At 41.9% G+C, this 13595-nt stretch overlaps 1 protein-coding gene across 8 annotated transcripts in view; it reads left to right on the forward strand.

Moving 5' to 3' along the window:
* FNBP1 (formin binding protein 1) overlaps positions 1 to 13595 on the forward strand; it is a 220895-nt gene that overhangs the window by 185726 nt on the left and 21574 nt on the right. For 5 of the 8 annotated variants that reach the window (XM_018564751.1, XM_018564754.1, XM_018564749.1 and 2 more), the window contains exon 11: positions 12039 to 12053. The exons of the other annotated variants lie outside the window; for them this stretch is intronic. In XM_018564751.1, the coding sequence (XP_018420253.1) occupies positions 12039 to 12053 (15 nt within the window). The remainder of the gene's footprint in view (positions 1 to 12038; positions 12054 to 13595) is intronic. 8 annotated transcript variants of the gene reach the window in all.

The raw sequence follows: 13595 nt of genomic DNA on the forward strand, positions 1-13595 counted from the left end.
CTTGTTTATTTTAGTCCATAATGGTCACAATTGTGACAGGCTCATCATCGTAGCCACTGGCTAGCTGATAATTCTGGTAACTATTTAGATACAGCCTTTAGACAGCAAAACAACCATTTTATGGCCTAAATTATGCAGCCTATTAGCACACTAAAAATAGTGACATCACTGCAGAAGGTTAATACTTTCTGTGAACTGACAGTCGAGCACTGTCTTCTCCAAGATGGCCTTACCAAGCTGGTAAACTAAACAGTGCACATAAAAATGTCCAAAGAAAAAAAAACAATAATAATTTAAAAAAAATCCTTTTTTTTTAATTTTTATAGACAGGAGTGTAGAATCACATGTCTGGGTATGTTCATGGGCAGGACCCTCCTTACCATCTTGTCTTGATTTGTATTGTATGTTCATGGGCAGGACCCTCCTTACCATCTTGTCTTGATTTGTATTGTAACTGTAATGTCTTTCTTATATTGTAAAGCACTGTACAAACTGTTGGCGCTAGATAAATCCTGAAAAATAATAATAGGGATTTAAAATGAGTATTACCATTTGACACTTATAAGAGCTGATATTGAATTAATTAAAATGAATAAAATCTGAGTCATGAAGCAAGCAAATCCTTAAAGGAGAGCTATGGGGTCAGTGCTTTTCCCCATAGTTCTCCTCAGGGTCACGGGAGAACATAAACTAGCGTCCTCCCGTGATCCAAAGCTCAGTATATCGCGAGCTACATCTAGAGGCAGAGCCAGCTGTACCCGCCCCCTGCAGGGAGCCGTGAGTGACAGTCACGGCTCTCTGCAGGGACAGGATCAAGAAGTGAGCGAGCGACGGTATGTGTTCACTCACTTCCCGCTCTATTGAGCCGACGTGTGACAGTTTAATTGTCACACGTCGGCTCGAACTATGAGGCTGAGTGAAAATCACTCACCTCATAGTTATCCTTTAAGCACCTTTGTAAAGCATACCGCTGTGGTTTATAAATGTTCCTTATTCTACTGTTTTGATAAATATTCCCTCTAGTGTCCCTCGATCTAAAATCCTAGTTCTACCATGGTAAAATTCATACTAAAAGGAGAGGAAAAGATAGTCGAAGGTAAACTAAAACATTTATTCGTGTTTTTCTCCAACACCATCCTTTGCAGCATTAAATAAATTAGCAGGACCTCTTAAAACGGAAAAGGTATTTTTAAAATGTTTGTAAGATAGTAGTTTATCTGGGCCAGCTAATCCATGGCCCTTTAATAATGGCAGTACAGTCTTTGAAACAACATGGGATTCTGGGAGCTGAACATGATGCTTTAATATAGCATTCAACTTCTGTAGCCGTTATGATGTAAAGCTGAGCCAGAATACTTCTTTAAATAGATATAAAACATTGGTATCATTCTGATGTTAACAATAGGGGACAGTCCCCGCAGTATAATGCCATTATTCCATTGTACCTGGGAAGTAATGCTATTCTTTGGTGATTAATAGGGCGTACTCTATTTCCCAGCATGCACTGGAAAAAAGCCCATCTAACAAAGGGAAGTGTATGAAAGGAGAAGCACTCTATCGATGAGAGAACATTCCTGTAAAAAGCATCTTGCCTATTGTGTGCCAGCTTTGGTGTCATTGAAAAGGTTACTTGTCTGCAGAGCATGATTGGAACGGCTCAGAGCTCATTTCACATTGGCCTTAGAATGGCATTGAAAGACAAAGTGATTATACTAACCTCGGGCAAATTGTGGGTATCCACAGCTGTTTAACAGCAAGACTCAGTAAGGCCCTGACAATGCTGTCATGCTAGGAGTTATAGTTCATTTTAAACAGGCCCATGTCTCTACCTGTGTAGTATATGTTTCTTCACTGCTGTTCTTGAGCTTTACTGATTGCTCGTACACAGGAAAGGCTCGGACACTGGAAAGGCTGCCATTTTAAATCTGTGCCTAAAGGTGCCCATACACTGCACGATTCTCGTACGAGAATCGCGGGAAATCCTGCGATCATACGACAATCAGTGTATGGAAGGTGTGCAAAGGCTGGTTTTTATCATGATCGAGAGATAACTGCCGAACGGGCCGGTGTGCGCACGCGCACACTGCCCATTCAGCATTACAGTCATCGGAAGCCCGCCCCCCAAGGCAGCGGGCTTGCGATGATCGCAAGTACGATCTGCCTGTCCAAGATGGGCAGATCGTACATTTGTTATTACTTTACAACCCTCGCAAGACTAAAGTCTTGCAAGGGTTGTAAAGTGTATGGGCACCTTTAGTCAACCGTCCTCTAGGACCCAGTGTATATATCTGAAGATGGACACACACAATACATTTTGATTGCACATTATGTATAATTCCCTTAAAAAACAACTATGTAGTGCAAAGGGCTAGTTAAAATGTTATTAAACCCAATTGATAAAAATTGTGATTACAATACATGTTATCAGGCTCTATTCACCCCAGTGTGTGTTGCGATGTGGTGTAGTGCAACACAGTATGGTGTGGTTAAAAAAAAAAGTACAGCATGACTGCATGGAGTACTTTTTTTCAGAGCAGGCCATTGCCACACAATGGTGTGAATTAACTTGTTAGACAACAAGGCAAATTGTCTTGTCTATGCATTGGGACTGCGCTGGACAAGGCTGCCCAAAGCATCTGATATAAATGACCGCTGAATCTTTTTGTGGACAGATTCTTTATTTCAGCACAGGAACCTTTCTGTTTCTCCTAAATATAACTTCTTTATCTCCTATAGCTCCTCTTATTAGCTGGGTCTCCATTGTAGCTCCCCCAATTGGGATTCACTGGTTTGTGCAGCCTCTCTGTGACGGCAATAAAGTCTATAAAAAATACATAGCTGTAATAAAAATATGCAAGTACTCATGGGGCACACAGACGTAATATAATTATGTGCGCACTCACCAACTGGCAGTTGGGGTAAAAGCTGCGTCTGGTTAAAAGAATGGGGGACATTTGCTAAAGGTGAGAAAGTTTAGAAGTGGAAAAACAAAATAAGGTAATTATGGTACATAGTAAATGGATGTACAAAGAGAGTTCATTTTTACTAGGAGGGTTTAGTGTTTCTATAGGCAAACCTTTTTGTTTTGTTGTTTTTTTTTTCTGTCTATGCCCCATTGGGGAGATTTCCCATAACTTCCTGTCTTGAAGACATAACAGCAAGTAAGAATAAATCTCTCAAAAATTAGGTGAATTCCCCTGGAACAAGTGTATGCATTGGAATATTGCCCATGTCTTCCGGTTCTGGTGACATCTGTAAAATTTTGGATCACCCATTATTTTCTATCCCAGTGACAATGGTCACCAGGACAAAGCAAGAACCGATCTCCCCAGTAGAGACCCAGACAGAAATATAAACCTGGTAGGAGTTCTAAGTGTTCTCTACTCTATCCAAAACTAAAGAAAAAGTATGAGTGTATACTTTAAATTTATAGCAATTCAAGTAGGCCATCACACTACATATTTGTAATACATAGGAAGTTGATACAATACAATCATATTGTAATATGTGTGATCGCAGAATGGCTGCATTCACCACACCTAGATGAGTTTTTGATGCATATCTAAACCCAAAACCAAAACTGTTCTTTAGTTCAGACACTCTTTGGTTCTGTAACTCCATTCTCTGACAAATCAGATATTGTAACAGTGATAGTATTACCTATCTCAGTCTATAATGCTTGTACATGTGCTTACTTAATAAGGCATCTACTATAAACCATGCAACCCATAAGAATTAATCTTTCACAGACCTATTTCTTTGGGATGCTAAACTTGGCACAGCACCACTGTTCCTTGTACTGTAACCCCAAATTTTAGCTTAACATGAATCTTGAGGAGGTTGTAGACACACCTTTGTCCATTTGTCACCTAAGAAGACAGTCTGTCTCCAGTTCTGGCATAGCCACTCGCCATATTTGAACATTGTCCTGGATACTTCAAGTGCATGTACTAGTGTAAGTAATCTAGATATGTAATAAATACTGATTACAAAATTGCTGTTTTCCACACCTGCCTCACGGTGTGAAATCTGCACAGAATAGGGGTTGGACTTTAAAGGAGCCCAATGTAAGTTTGGTGCTTTACCTGTGGCCAAAGTAACCACCTGTTTGCTTTTGTTTTTTTGGCTGACTCACCAGCAGGCTCAGTCTGTATATTTTCACAAAGGGATGATGAAGAGGACTATAGGGAAGCCCACGTGTGCCTTTGAGGCTAGGGACTATGTTGTAAGTGAATCGGTGATAGGCTGGCAGCCGGCTCCTGCATATACTAAAACCATTCAGTAGATTGCACTGCACTGCTCCCATCTACTGATGACAATTCATTGGTCAGAGCAGAGGCGCTGGACTCTATTCTAGGAGGTCTTTTAAGAGCCAGCATGCACTAAGGTTCAGAGAAGGGAACCGCAATATATGTTCTTTTGGGTGTCGGGGAGAGTCAAGTGGGTCTTAGTCAGTTGAAGGCATCTCAACCAACATGCACTCCTGAACTCTCTATAAATGTGTATGTATGTATGTATGTATATATATATAATGTGTGTAAATATATATTATTTTTTTTATGCTGGCAAATAGGAATGCATGTTGATGTATTCAGCACACATGCTTATTAGTACCAGATGTATTTTTGGGTAAACCGTAACAATTGGCTGGGAAAATCCAAATCCACCAGTCAACTTTTAACATTGAATATGAACAGCCAAGGGTGCTTGTTGAGACTTAAATATTTCCATGGACAGTGACCATGTAAATAGGTATGTTGCCTATGATGCCTTCATGATGGGGATTATTTAGGGCCTTTGTGGATCAGTCCGCAAGCTTTTTTCCCCCAAAAAATGCTACAAAAAGTGCTTTGACAAGGTGTACTATTCCACCTCTTTGTGCCCGTCCAGAATCATATTACCAAGCAATATTAGGCAACACTGTTTGTTTCGGTGATCACCAGCTGGAAGTAGATGTGTTTAGCTTCCAACCCCTTCACTGTGAGCGTGGATGTTAGCATAGAGTGCATGCTTGTACATTTTACCACACCCCCGCAATTGTGGGTGTGCCTATATACAGAAGTGCAGTAGAGACAGTTTCACTAGTCTAGATCTACACCCTGATATCCTAAATTGGAAGTCAAGTCAAGACAGAATTCAGTAGAGATATCACTTTGACATGCATTTAGAATCTAAACTTATGAAAAATAAATTGCAAAAGTATCAATCTTTTTTTTTTCTTTTTTTTTAACCAGGTCAAATGATCTAGCTGTCTTTTCGAGTTTGGCAGGTGCAGTTTAGGAGTGAGGAATCCCTGCCTAGGCCTTAAATGCTAACATTGCATGTAGTTACATGACACTGGCATAAGATTTGCTCTGCAGGGCATTCAATACACATGGTACTCGGAATCTATGCTGTTAATCAGCATTTATTGGCAGGTTATGAGGCTTTGATGTTATTGGACAGTTCAGCCTCCACTGCACACCCTAAGCCAGTGATGGCGAACCTTTTTGAGCCGGAGTGCCCAAACTGGATCACTAAACCAACTTATGTATCTCAAAGTGCCAACCCTTCAATTAGACCTGAATACTCTCAGGGGGGCTCTGCAGTTCTGAGGTGGTCTGTACGGGCTCTCAGGGGGCTGTGCGGCTCTCAGGTGGGCTCTGTTGAGTTTTTAGTGGTCTGTACAGGCTCTCAGGGGAGCTGTGCAGCTCTCAGGCGGTCTATTATGGCTTTTGGGTGGGCTCTGTGGTCCCTCAGGTGGTATGTATGGGCTCTCTGGGGGGCTGTGTGGCTCTCTGGGGGGCAGTGTGGCTCTCGGGTTGTCTATAAGGCCTTTCAGGTGGTTTATATGGGCTCTATGTGGGGCTATTCTGCATTGCTGTATAATTATCATACAGCAATGCAGAATACCACCAGCTATGCGGGACTACAAGTCCCAGCAATACATTACAATGAAAGTCAGCACTACACAGCAGATTATTAAATGGACTCGGACCACTATCCCTGCGCCCCTTTGGTAATGCGGACCTGGGCTCGCGTGCCAGCAGAGGGGGCCCCACGTGCCCACTCTGGCACGCGTGCCATAGGTTCGCCGCCGCTGCCCTAAGCTATGGTGGCACCGGAAGGGGCAGAATTGATCATGCTGCCACCACTACAGCCTATGGGAATGGTAATCCAGACGAGACTGAGATTAGGCACTTGATATTCCAAGAATGCTCACTTCAGAGCAACACATTGATTGGGGGTACATTAAGCATCATTAGAGATGGAAATAAGATTTTCCTTGATATTCACTTTAAGGCCTGCCTTACAGTGATGTAGTAGATCTGCTGCTAGTAAAGCATACAGGGCAAAGCATTGTGTTCACTTTAAAAATGGATGCCATGGCTGCTTATACTTCCCCTCCCTTTCCCTTCCGCATATGAGGAGCATGGGGCTCTCTCCCATGGCAGTGCTGGTGTTTGGCAATTGGTCTTTCAGACCCCTAGTGCTGTCACATGGGGATATGGAAAAAGTTATCAGCCCTGTGAAGTGCAAAGTGACTTGAAGCTTACACAGGGCTTCTTCTAGTTGCTTCAGTTGGGCTGTATGAAGTGGAGGGGAACAAAGTGGTGGTAAGTGTAAGCAGCTGCAACAGACAACATTATAGTAAACTTGTTGCTTTGCTCCGTATGGACAAAGCACAAGGTCACTTAAAGGGGTAAAAGATAAATGGATTTATTTAGTTAAGTTGAGAAAAGTATTTTCTACGTGATAAACGTACTTGTCCATTGCGAGGGTAGGACTTGTACATTCTTGAGTCCCAAGATCTGATCTTTCCCAGGTCACAGCCTGTTGAAGTGCCAATGACTGTAGAGGTTTCTTAACACGCATGTCAAGGCAAAATCAAACAAAATCATTACATCTCTGTAATATATGTCAATTTCCTGTGTTTTAGCTCTTTAAAGACCCTGAAAGTACAGAAAAGTAGCTGTTGATCTGTCGGAAATGTTCTGTAAGACAAAGTCAGAAACTTCCTAAGCCAAAAGGGCTGACAACACATATTTTTTGTGGACTGGGTGTGTCAGCCCTGCTTAGTGTTTTTTTCTAAAGTAGGAAGGCTCTTTGAGATAACACAGGAAGTATGCAGAGCACAGCTCTGAATCCCTGATGAGATTAAAAGGGTTTTTGTGCACTTAATGGACAGATCAATAGGTAGCAAATAAGAGAAGTTCATTGTTAGCGATTACATACATTTGTAAGTGTATGTCCATACAAAACTTTTCTTATTTAGTTTTGCATAGATTGGGAACTTTTTTTTAATTGATGCCTTTACTGTAGTGGGTTTTTTCCAACCCTCTGTCCCAATAAGCATTGTTCCAGGACAAGTACGCAGGAGAATCTCACCAATGGGGTTGAAGGTAACGATAGAAAGCTGACAGTAATTAAAACCATTCATCACTCTACCCAGAAAGATTTATGTCACTTTGGAGAGATATCTTTTCAATTACTGTCTTGCTGCCAACTGTTACAGGGATCTGAAATGAAGGCAAATCTTCCCCAACATGGGCTGCAAAAAAAACAAAACTTTAGTAAGGATCTAACCCTTCCACACACTGTCTAAACCAAACAAATGTGTTGTGGCTGCTAGAGTTCCACTTGACATGTTATGTTGTTGAACCTAAGTGCATGCTGGTCCAAAGATTTCAAGTTGCATTTCCTCTCTTCATCTTGTGTTCTTGAGTTTGCAGAGCCGTGCATCACCCCAGGCCTATTACAGCGTGCTGTAATCACTGTTTAATTGTGACAGCTATAGAACTAGAGCTATATACTGTAAACCATTAGATGTACCCTGTAGCCCCTAGCTAGACATTTGCTTTCATTAGTTTGAGTTGCTGTGATGTGGATATTGGCAATCCGTGTTTCTCTTGAGGTCATGGTGGTTTTCTTTAGTGACCCATCAGTTTTCATAGTCTGCCCACACAGCTGTTGACTTCTGAACTGTTTCCACAGGTCACATATTCTTGACACTGTGTTCCCTGTTTGTGTCTGAAGGAGCAATGGGTCTTGGCGACTACATCAGCTTATTATGCCATTCCACCTTGTGATAATGAAAAGGTGCAGCTGATTTGTTGCTGTAGGTGCCAAGGACAGTTCTTTCTTTGGACATAGAAATAAAACTTTCGGGTTAGCTCACCTAAACTTATAGATGCTAGAGTGTTGAATTTCCACCAGATTTATATATTTCTCTTGGATTCTGGTAGAGAGATCTCTACACCTTAGCTCTCAGCTACGTCCATCTGCCACGACCACTACCAGGGCATCTCACTCTCCTTTTAATTTTTATTAACGTGATCTTACAATCGCTGCAGCAGGAGGTTTAACTCTTCCCTTTCTGCATCAAAAGGAGTGCGACTCCATGTCTGTGGGGGCAACACTGGGACTACCAGCAAAGAGAGGGGGCAATCCAGCTACTAGGGTCTCTGAAAGATATGAAAACCCAGTGGGTGATTAAACTCTAGAACATCTATGCATAGCTATATGGAGAGAAGTGACTCTTAACAGTCCCATCATGAACTTCTTTCCATAGTCTGGGAAGATACGTTAGGAAATATAATTTCAAAATTCACAAGAGAAACATCAGACTGTCTACTGCTCTAGACTAGTGAAAGTGAATCTCTGTTTCCCATTGATAGCCATCAAATATATATTCACTTAAAGGAGTGAACCCTAAAATATCCATGGACTACATTCCGCATTGGTTTTTGAAGTTTGGCTTAGCTGTCACAGTGGACAAAGATTTAACAGCTAATCATTATGATTACATGAGATCAAACTGCATCCCGTGGGTCTCCTGGGCTGCTTGAGTTTGCTGTGCAGCTCTCTAGCAGAGGAGAAACAGGGCTACATTTCACCGCTTGTGAGATGCGTAGTGGATGTGCAGAGTTTAGGTGCTCTTGAGTAAAGCTTAGCAGTGCCAGAAACACAACGGGCCATGTATTTAAAAGGTGGTGTAAATAACATGGGAGTGTTGCCCAGAGATGTTTTTGTAGTTCACATTTAGAGGACAAAATAACCACCAATCAGTTACTTCCATCCTGCACTTGACATTAAATGGGAGGGATCTCACTGGTTCCTGCGGGCAACAAGAACAGGCCTTACGTGAGAAGGGTTAATAACTAAGGTCCTCTGTGTTTGTGTGGCACCAGTGTGAGCCTTACAGGAGTAGTAGTTGTTCTGTGTAGACTCCATGCTGAGCATTATTAGTTAGTAGGTAACCCTCTGAAAAAGTTGTGTGTCTGTATACATCTGTAAATGGATCCAAAACTGCATTTGTCAAATCTGTGCCAAAGTTCACAAGTAGGTTGCTGTAGTATCACGTTATTTCCTGAAGGGGGCAGCATACATGTTATTATTAAAACCCCTTTGGACAAGCTATTTGGTTTGCTGATGATGTTTCATGTACCTCGGCTACGGTTAAGGCGTCATGATAAAGTGGGCACACACTTTATTTTTAATTTACCTACCAGATTTATGGTTTCAGCACACACAAAAAAGACATACTGCGGATCTTGCCCATTACTAATCACAATGAAACTAGCACTGCAATATGACGAAGAAGAATAAATTAGAGTAAAATTAGGCAGTTCTTATTGCAATCACCTATTGTTACATATGTGCTGTGAGCTTATCCGTTTCACCGTCATTTGGCACTGCAAGGAGGTCAGGAGAAGCTGCAGCTCTATCACCTTGGAGAAGACCTCACCTCGTAGTGATTGGCTTCATGCTTGTGTTTTGTATTCTCTTCTTGATGTCACTGCAGTAACAGCTTTGTGCCTGTCCCTGCCCACTTACTGTACCCAGCCATCTCTGTCTCCTCCTCGTACAGTACAGAGAATGTTTCACACAAGCTATGTCATGTCCTCGCAGAGTACAGGATTTCCCCAATATGTAACATTTTATTCCTGGGTGCTTAAGCTTTTGTCTGGTTTTGAGAGGACATGTCTGTGATCAAACGGAGACATTTTTATTCACCCTCATTGTTGCTTTTGCATTGCTTTGCAATTTTTACTGTATACAAGTCAGTGTAACCGCTAACACCTCTCAATGGTTTACCGTTGCCAGTACTATTGGAGCTTGCCCCCCCCCCTTAGATTACCTACAGTATATCAGTATATTTGTTTACACTGTGCCGATAACACTGGAGCAAACAAGTGAATATCAAGGAACCCTATAACATCTGCATGAAATCAATGAAAACTTGATTAAAAAAGTGAAAGTTTTTTTTCTTCCAGCAGAAAGTTTTGCTTTGCATGTCTATTAGACAAGACTAACAATACTGACTGCCATTTTAAAAGGTCACAAGTTACAACTGTCTGACTTATTTTTCACAGTCATTTGTATCATCTGTTTCACAATGTGAATGTTCTTTCCTGTCTTCATATCAGATTAGCAAGAAAAGAATGATGCAGATGTGTTCTCTATATTTAATTTCAAGGCAGAGAGTCGTGAAAAAATTAAAACATAATCTAATTCATACATTATATAGGATACATAGCTTGAGCTTTTGGTCATCATATGTGTACATATTGTTTCAGCAATTTTTTTAATTTCTTCAAAAAAAACAAAGACATATGTGCAATAACACAGCAATCAATCAGAAAATACGCACTAGGTAGGTGGTTATGGGTAATTGCACTATGCACATCATCACTTCTCTACCTAACAAACCCATGTTTCACATGACGTTTATAAAACAGACCTCTTTACTCTAAAATTCATTTACTTTGGAAGGATAGATTTCTAAAATGTGACTGAAAGTGATAAAAACATAAGCAAGGATAAATGTGATTCTGGGTCAGGCTGCTGCATGGTCAAATGACCAGTGCCCATGCATCGATCATCTAGTGGTTCAGAAGATCTGACTGACATTTAGGTCACAGACTCCATCTAATTAACAATCCTCTTTAGCAAAGATCAAGTGACCAATACCTCAACCAAATAAAGAAATAACGTCACCAGCACTCCAAAGGATAATTTAGCAACAGTCCATTTATTGGCACATTGCCATTCAATGCGAGCGCTTTTGGGGCCTCAAGGAGTCCCCTTCATCAGGCTCAGAATCACAAAAACACCGAAGGATCATACACCTTAAATAGACATCCAACTGTGAAGTTAAAACAGACCCCTCCCATAGAGGCAGTGTCAACACAAAGCCCATTCGCGCCATAGGATATTCAAATGTTACTAACCTGAGGGGAATCAAATGTACAAACGGCGCGCGAATGAGTGTGGGCCGTTGCTTAGAAGGCCACTCGTGCTTCTGATCCTTCAGTGTTTTTGTCATTCTGAGCCTGATGAAGGGGACCCCTTGAGGCCCCGAAAGCGCTTGCATTGAATGGCAATGTGACAATAAATGGACTGTTGCTAAATTATCCTTTGGAGTGCTGGTGACGTTATTTCTTTATTTGAGTTTCTCACGGTGCCATCCGTGGTCACTACAAGCACCCACCCGTCTTTACGGGTCTTTTGATGTTTCGGTAAGGAGTGAGGCAAGATCTCTGATTCCTCAATACCTCAACCAATCCCAGAATCACCCAAATGTTTTCAGCACCTTCAAATATTAGGGAGTTTTAGACTTGAATAATAAGGAAAATCTTTACATGTTCTCCACTCTGTAGTAAAGATTGTTATGAGAACCGTGTCCAAGTAAAACAATTAGGTTTAATATTATGAATAATCTACAACTGTACATGTAGCTGTGCCAAGCACAATAGCTTAAAACAACATCCTTGTCAAGCAGCTGCCATGATAACAGATATGGGGAGGCTTCCATTTTCCAGGCCGCGAGCCTCTGAACTTGTGAACTTTCGCACAGGTTGTGTTTTGTGTTACATTTTATCACCCAGTTCCAAAGTCATGGTGCTAGAAGAACGTTTTATGCTCTAGAGAACAAGCCTCATAACATCCATTCTTTGCTGATGTACACTTTTTTTTTCTCTTCCTCCCCTTTTTCTCTCTCTTCCCCTACCCCCTTTTTTTACGTTTCATTTTGAATCTCCAATTTTGCCATGAAGCTTTCTCTGAAGTTGGTAAGAACTGTTTTGGCACAAGCTCAGACTCACATGTTTTTTCTCTCGAGGCACAACCAGAAACAAATTCCCTTCCAAAATGTTTTGTCTTTTATTATTTAGAAGGGGGTTTATAAGAGGTTGAAATCATCTGCATAATTTTACATTGTAGCTGAAATTTGGAATAGGGTGGCTTTGCTGCTATTAGCAGTCAGACTCCACATGACCTCCAGAAGGGGACGGGATTGGTTTAAAAACATAGATACTTTTCTAGTTTGTATGGCTAGTTTTCTTATTCCTATAGACTTGTACAAAGGTGGTGTGCTATGAGACATGCACGTCATATGCACGTATTCCCTAGTTGCGTGCATATTTACTACATTTATAAAGTATCTTCTTGGCACCACTAGGCCTACGTGAATAACTCATAAATCCATTTATTCAGATTTTTTAGAATACAAGTAAGTTAATGGACAGCAATGACAATGTCATCACACCCCAGTGTGCTGACAGCAACTGACAGCATTGTGTGAATGCTGTCAGTTGTCAGGCCAATGGTGGCCTTCACACCCCATCCTTGTATATAGGGATGCCTCCAGTAATCTCCACTGTTAATGGGGTGAACCAGAGGAACCCGCAGTCCTAATCTTGACAACAGTTTGTACTAGTCCCTTCATCCTTGTGTGTTGGCAGCACGGGATCACTTAAGCAAGCTCCAACCAGCCTGCAGCATTCTGCCACTTAGAGATTTTTATGTCCTTTAGATCCTTGGTTCTCAACTGGTGGGTCGTGACCCCGTGTTCAGTGGGTCGCCGCATGCCTTCCACTTTTCTTGGCGAGAGGCTTATCAGCCTCCTTCTAGTGCAGCAATGTCAGTTCTCGCACTGAGCAGCCATTCCTAATATGCTGCCTGGCACTGAGTTTTAGCTTGAGGTGGGGTGCACAGGTGGTATGGCTGCCAGGGAGCTCAATCCATACATGCATTGCTTATAGCTCCCTCGCATGTCCTGTAGCGGTGCCTGGACTGGAGTGACATCATATGCTGGCTACCAGCACCGCTACAGGGCACGCATGGGAACTGTACAAGCAATGCACATATGGATGGTGCTCCATCACAGCACAGCAGCCCACACTGCCGTGTGTTCCATTGCATAGCAATGGACTTAATGACCGACGACAAACGTGGGTCTTGAGGTTAGACAGGTTGAGAACCACTGCTTTAGATGAACCTGCCTATCTCCTGTGCTTCTCTTCTGTGTATTTAAGCTACCAGATAGGGGAGACAGGTGATTTTATGTATCCCACAGCTGCCACTACACTATTAAAGCCAGTCACCTGGCTTCTCATTCTCATCTTTCCCCTACCCCTAGAAAATGACATCATCAAATCTGCATATACAGGCTGCATATAGAGTAATACATATGCTCTTTTTTTCTGTGTATTTTACATATGAGTGATGCGGCATGGGTTAAAATGCTGGCAGCACTATGGAGAGTCAGGCATCTGCTCCCACACACAAGCAGTGGCCTGGATCTGCAGCAGTTTGACACCCCCCCTAACCCC

Source organism: Nanorana parkeri, unplaced genomic scaffold (assembly GCF_000935625.1).
Source record: "Nanorana parkeri isolate BGI_ZX_2015 unplaced genomic scaffold, ASM93562v1 scaffold778, whole genome shotgun sequence".
NCBI classification, from domain to species: Eukaryota; Metazoa; Chordata; class Amphibia; order Anura; family Dicroglossidae; genus Nanorana; species Nanorana parkeri.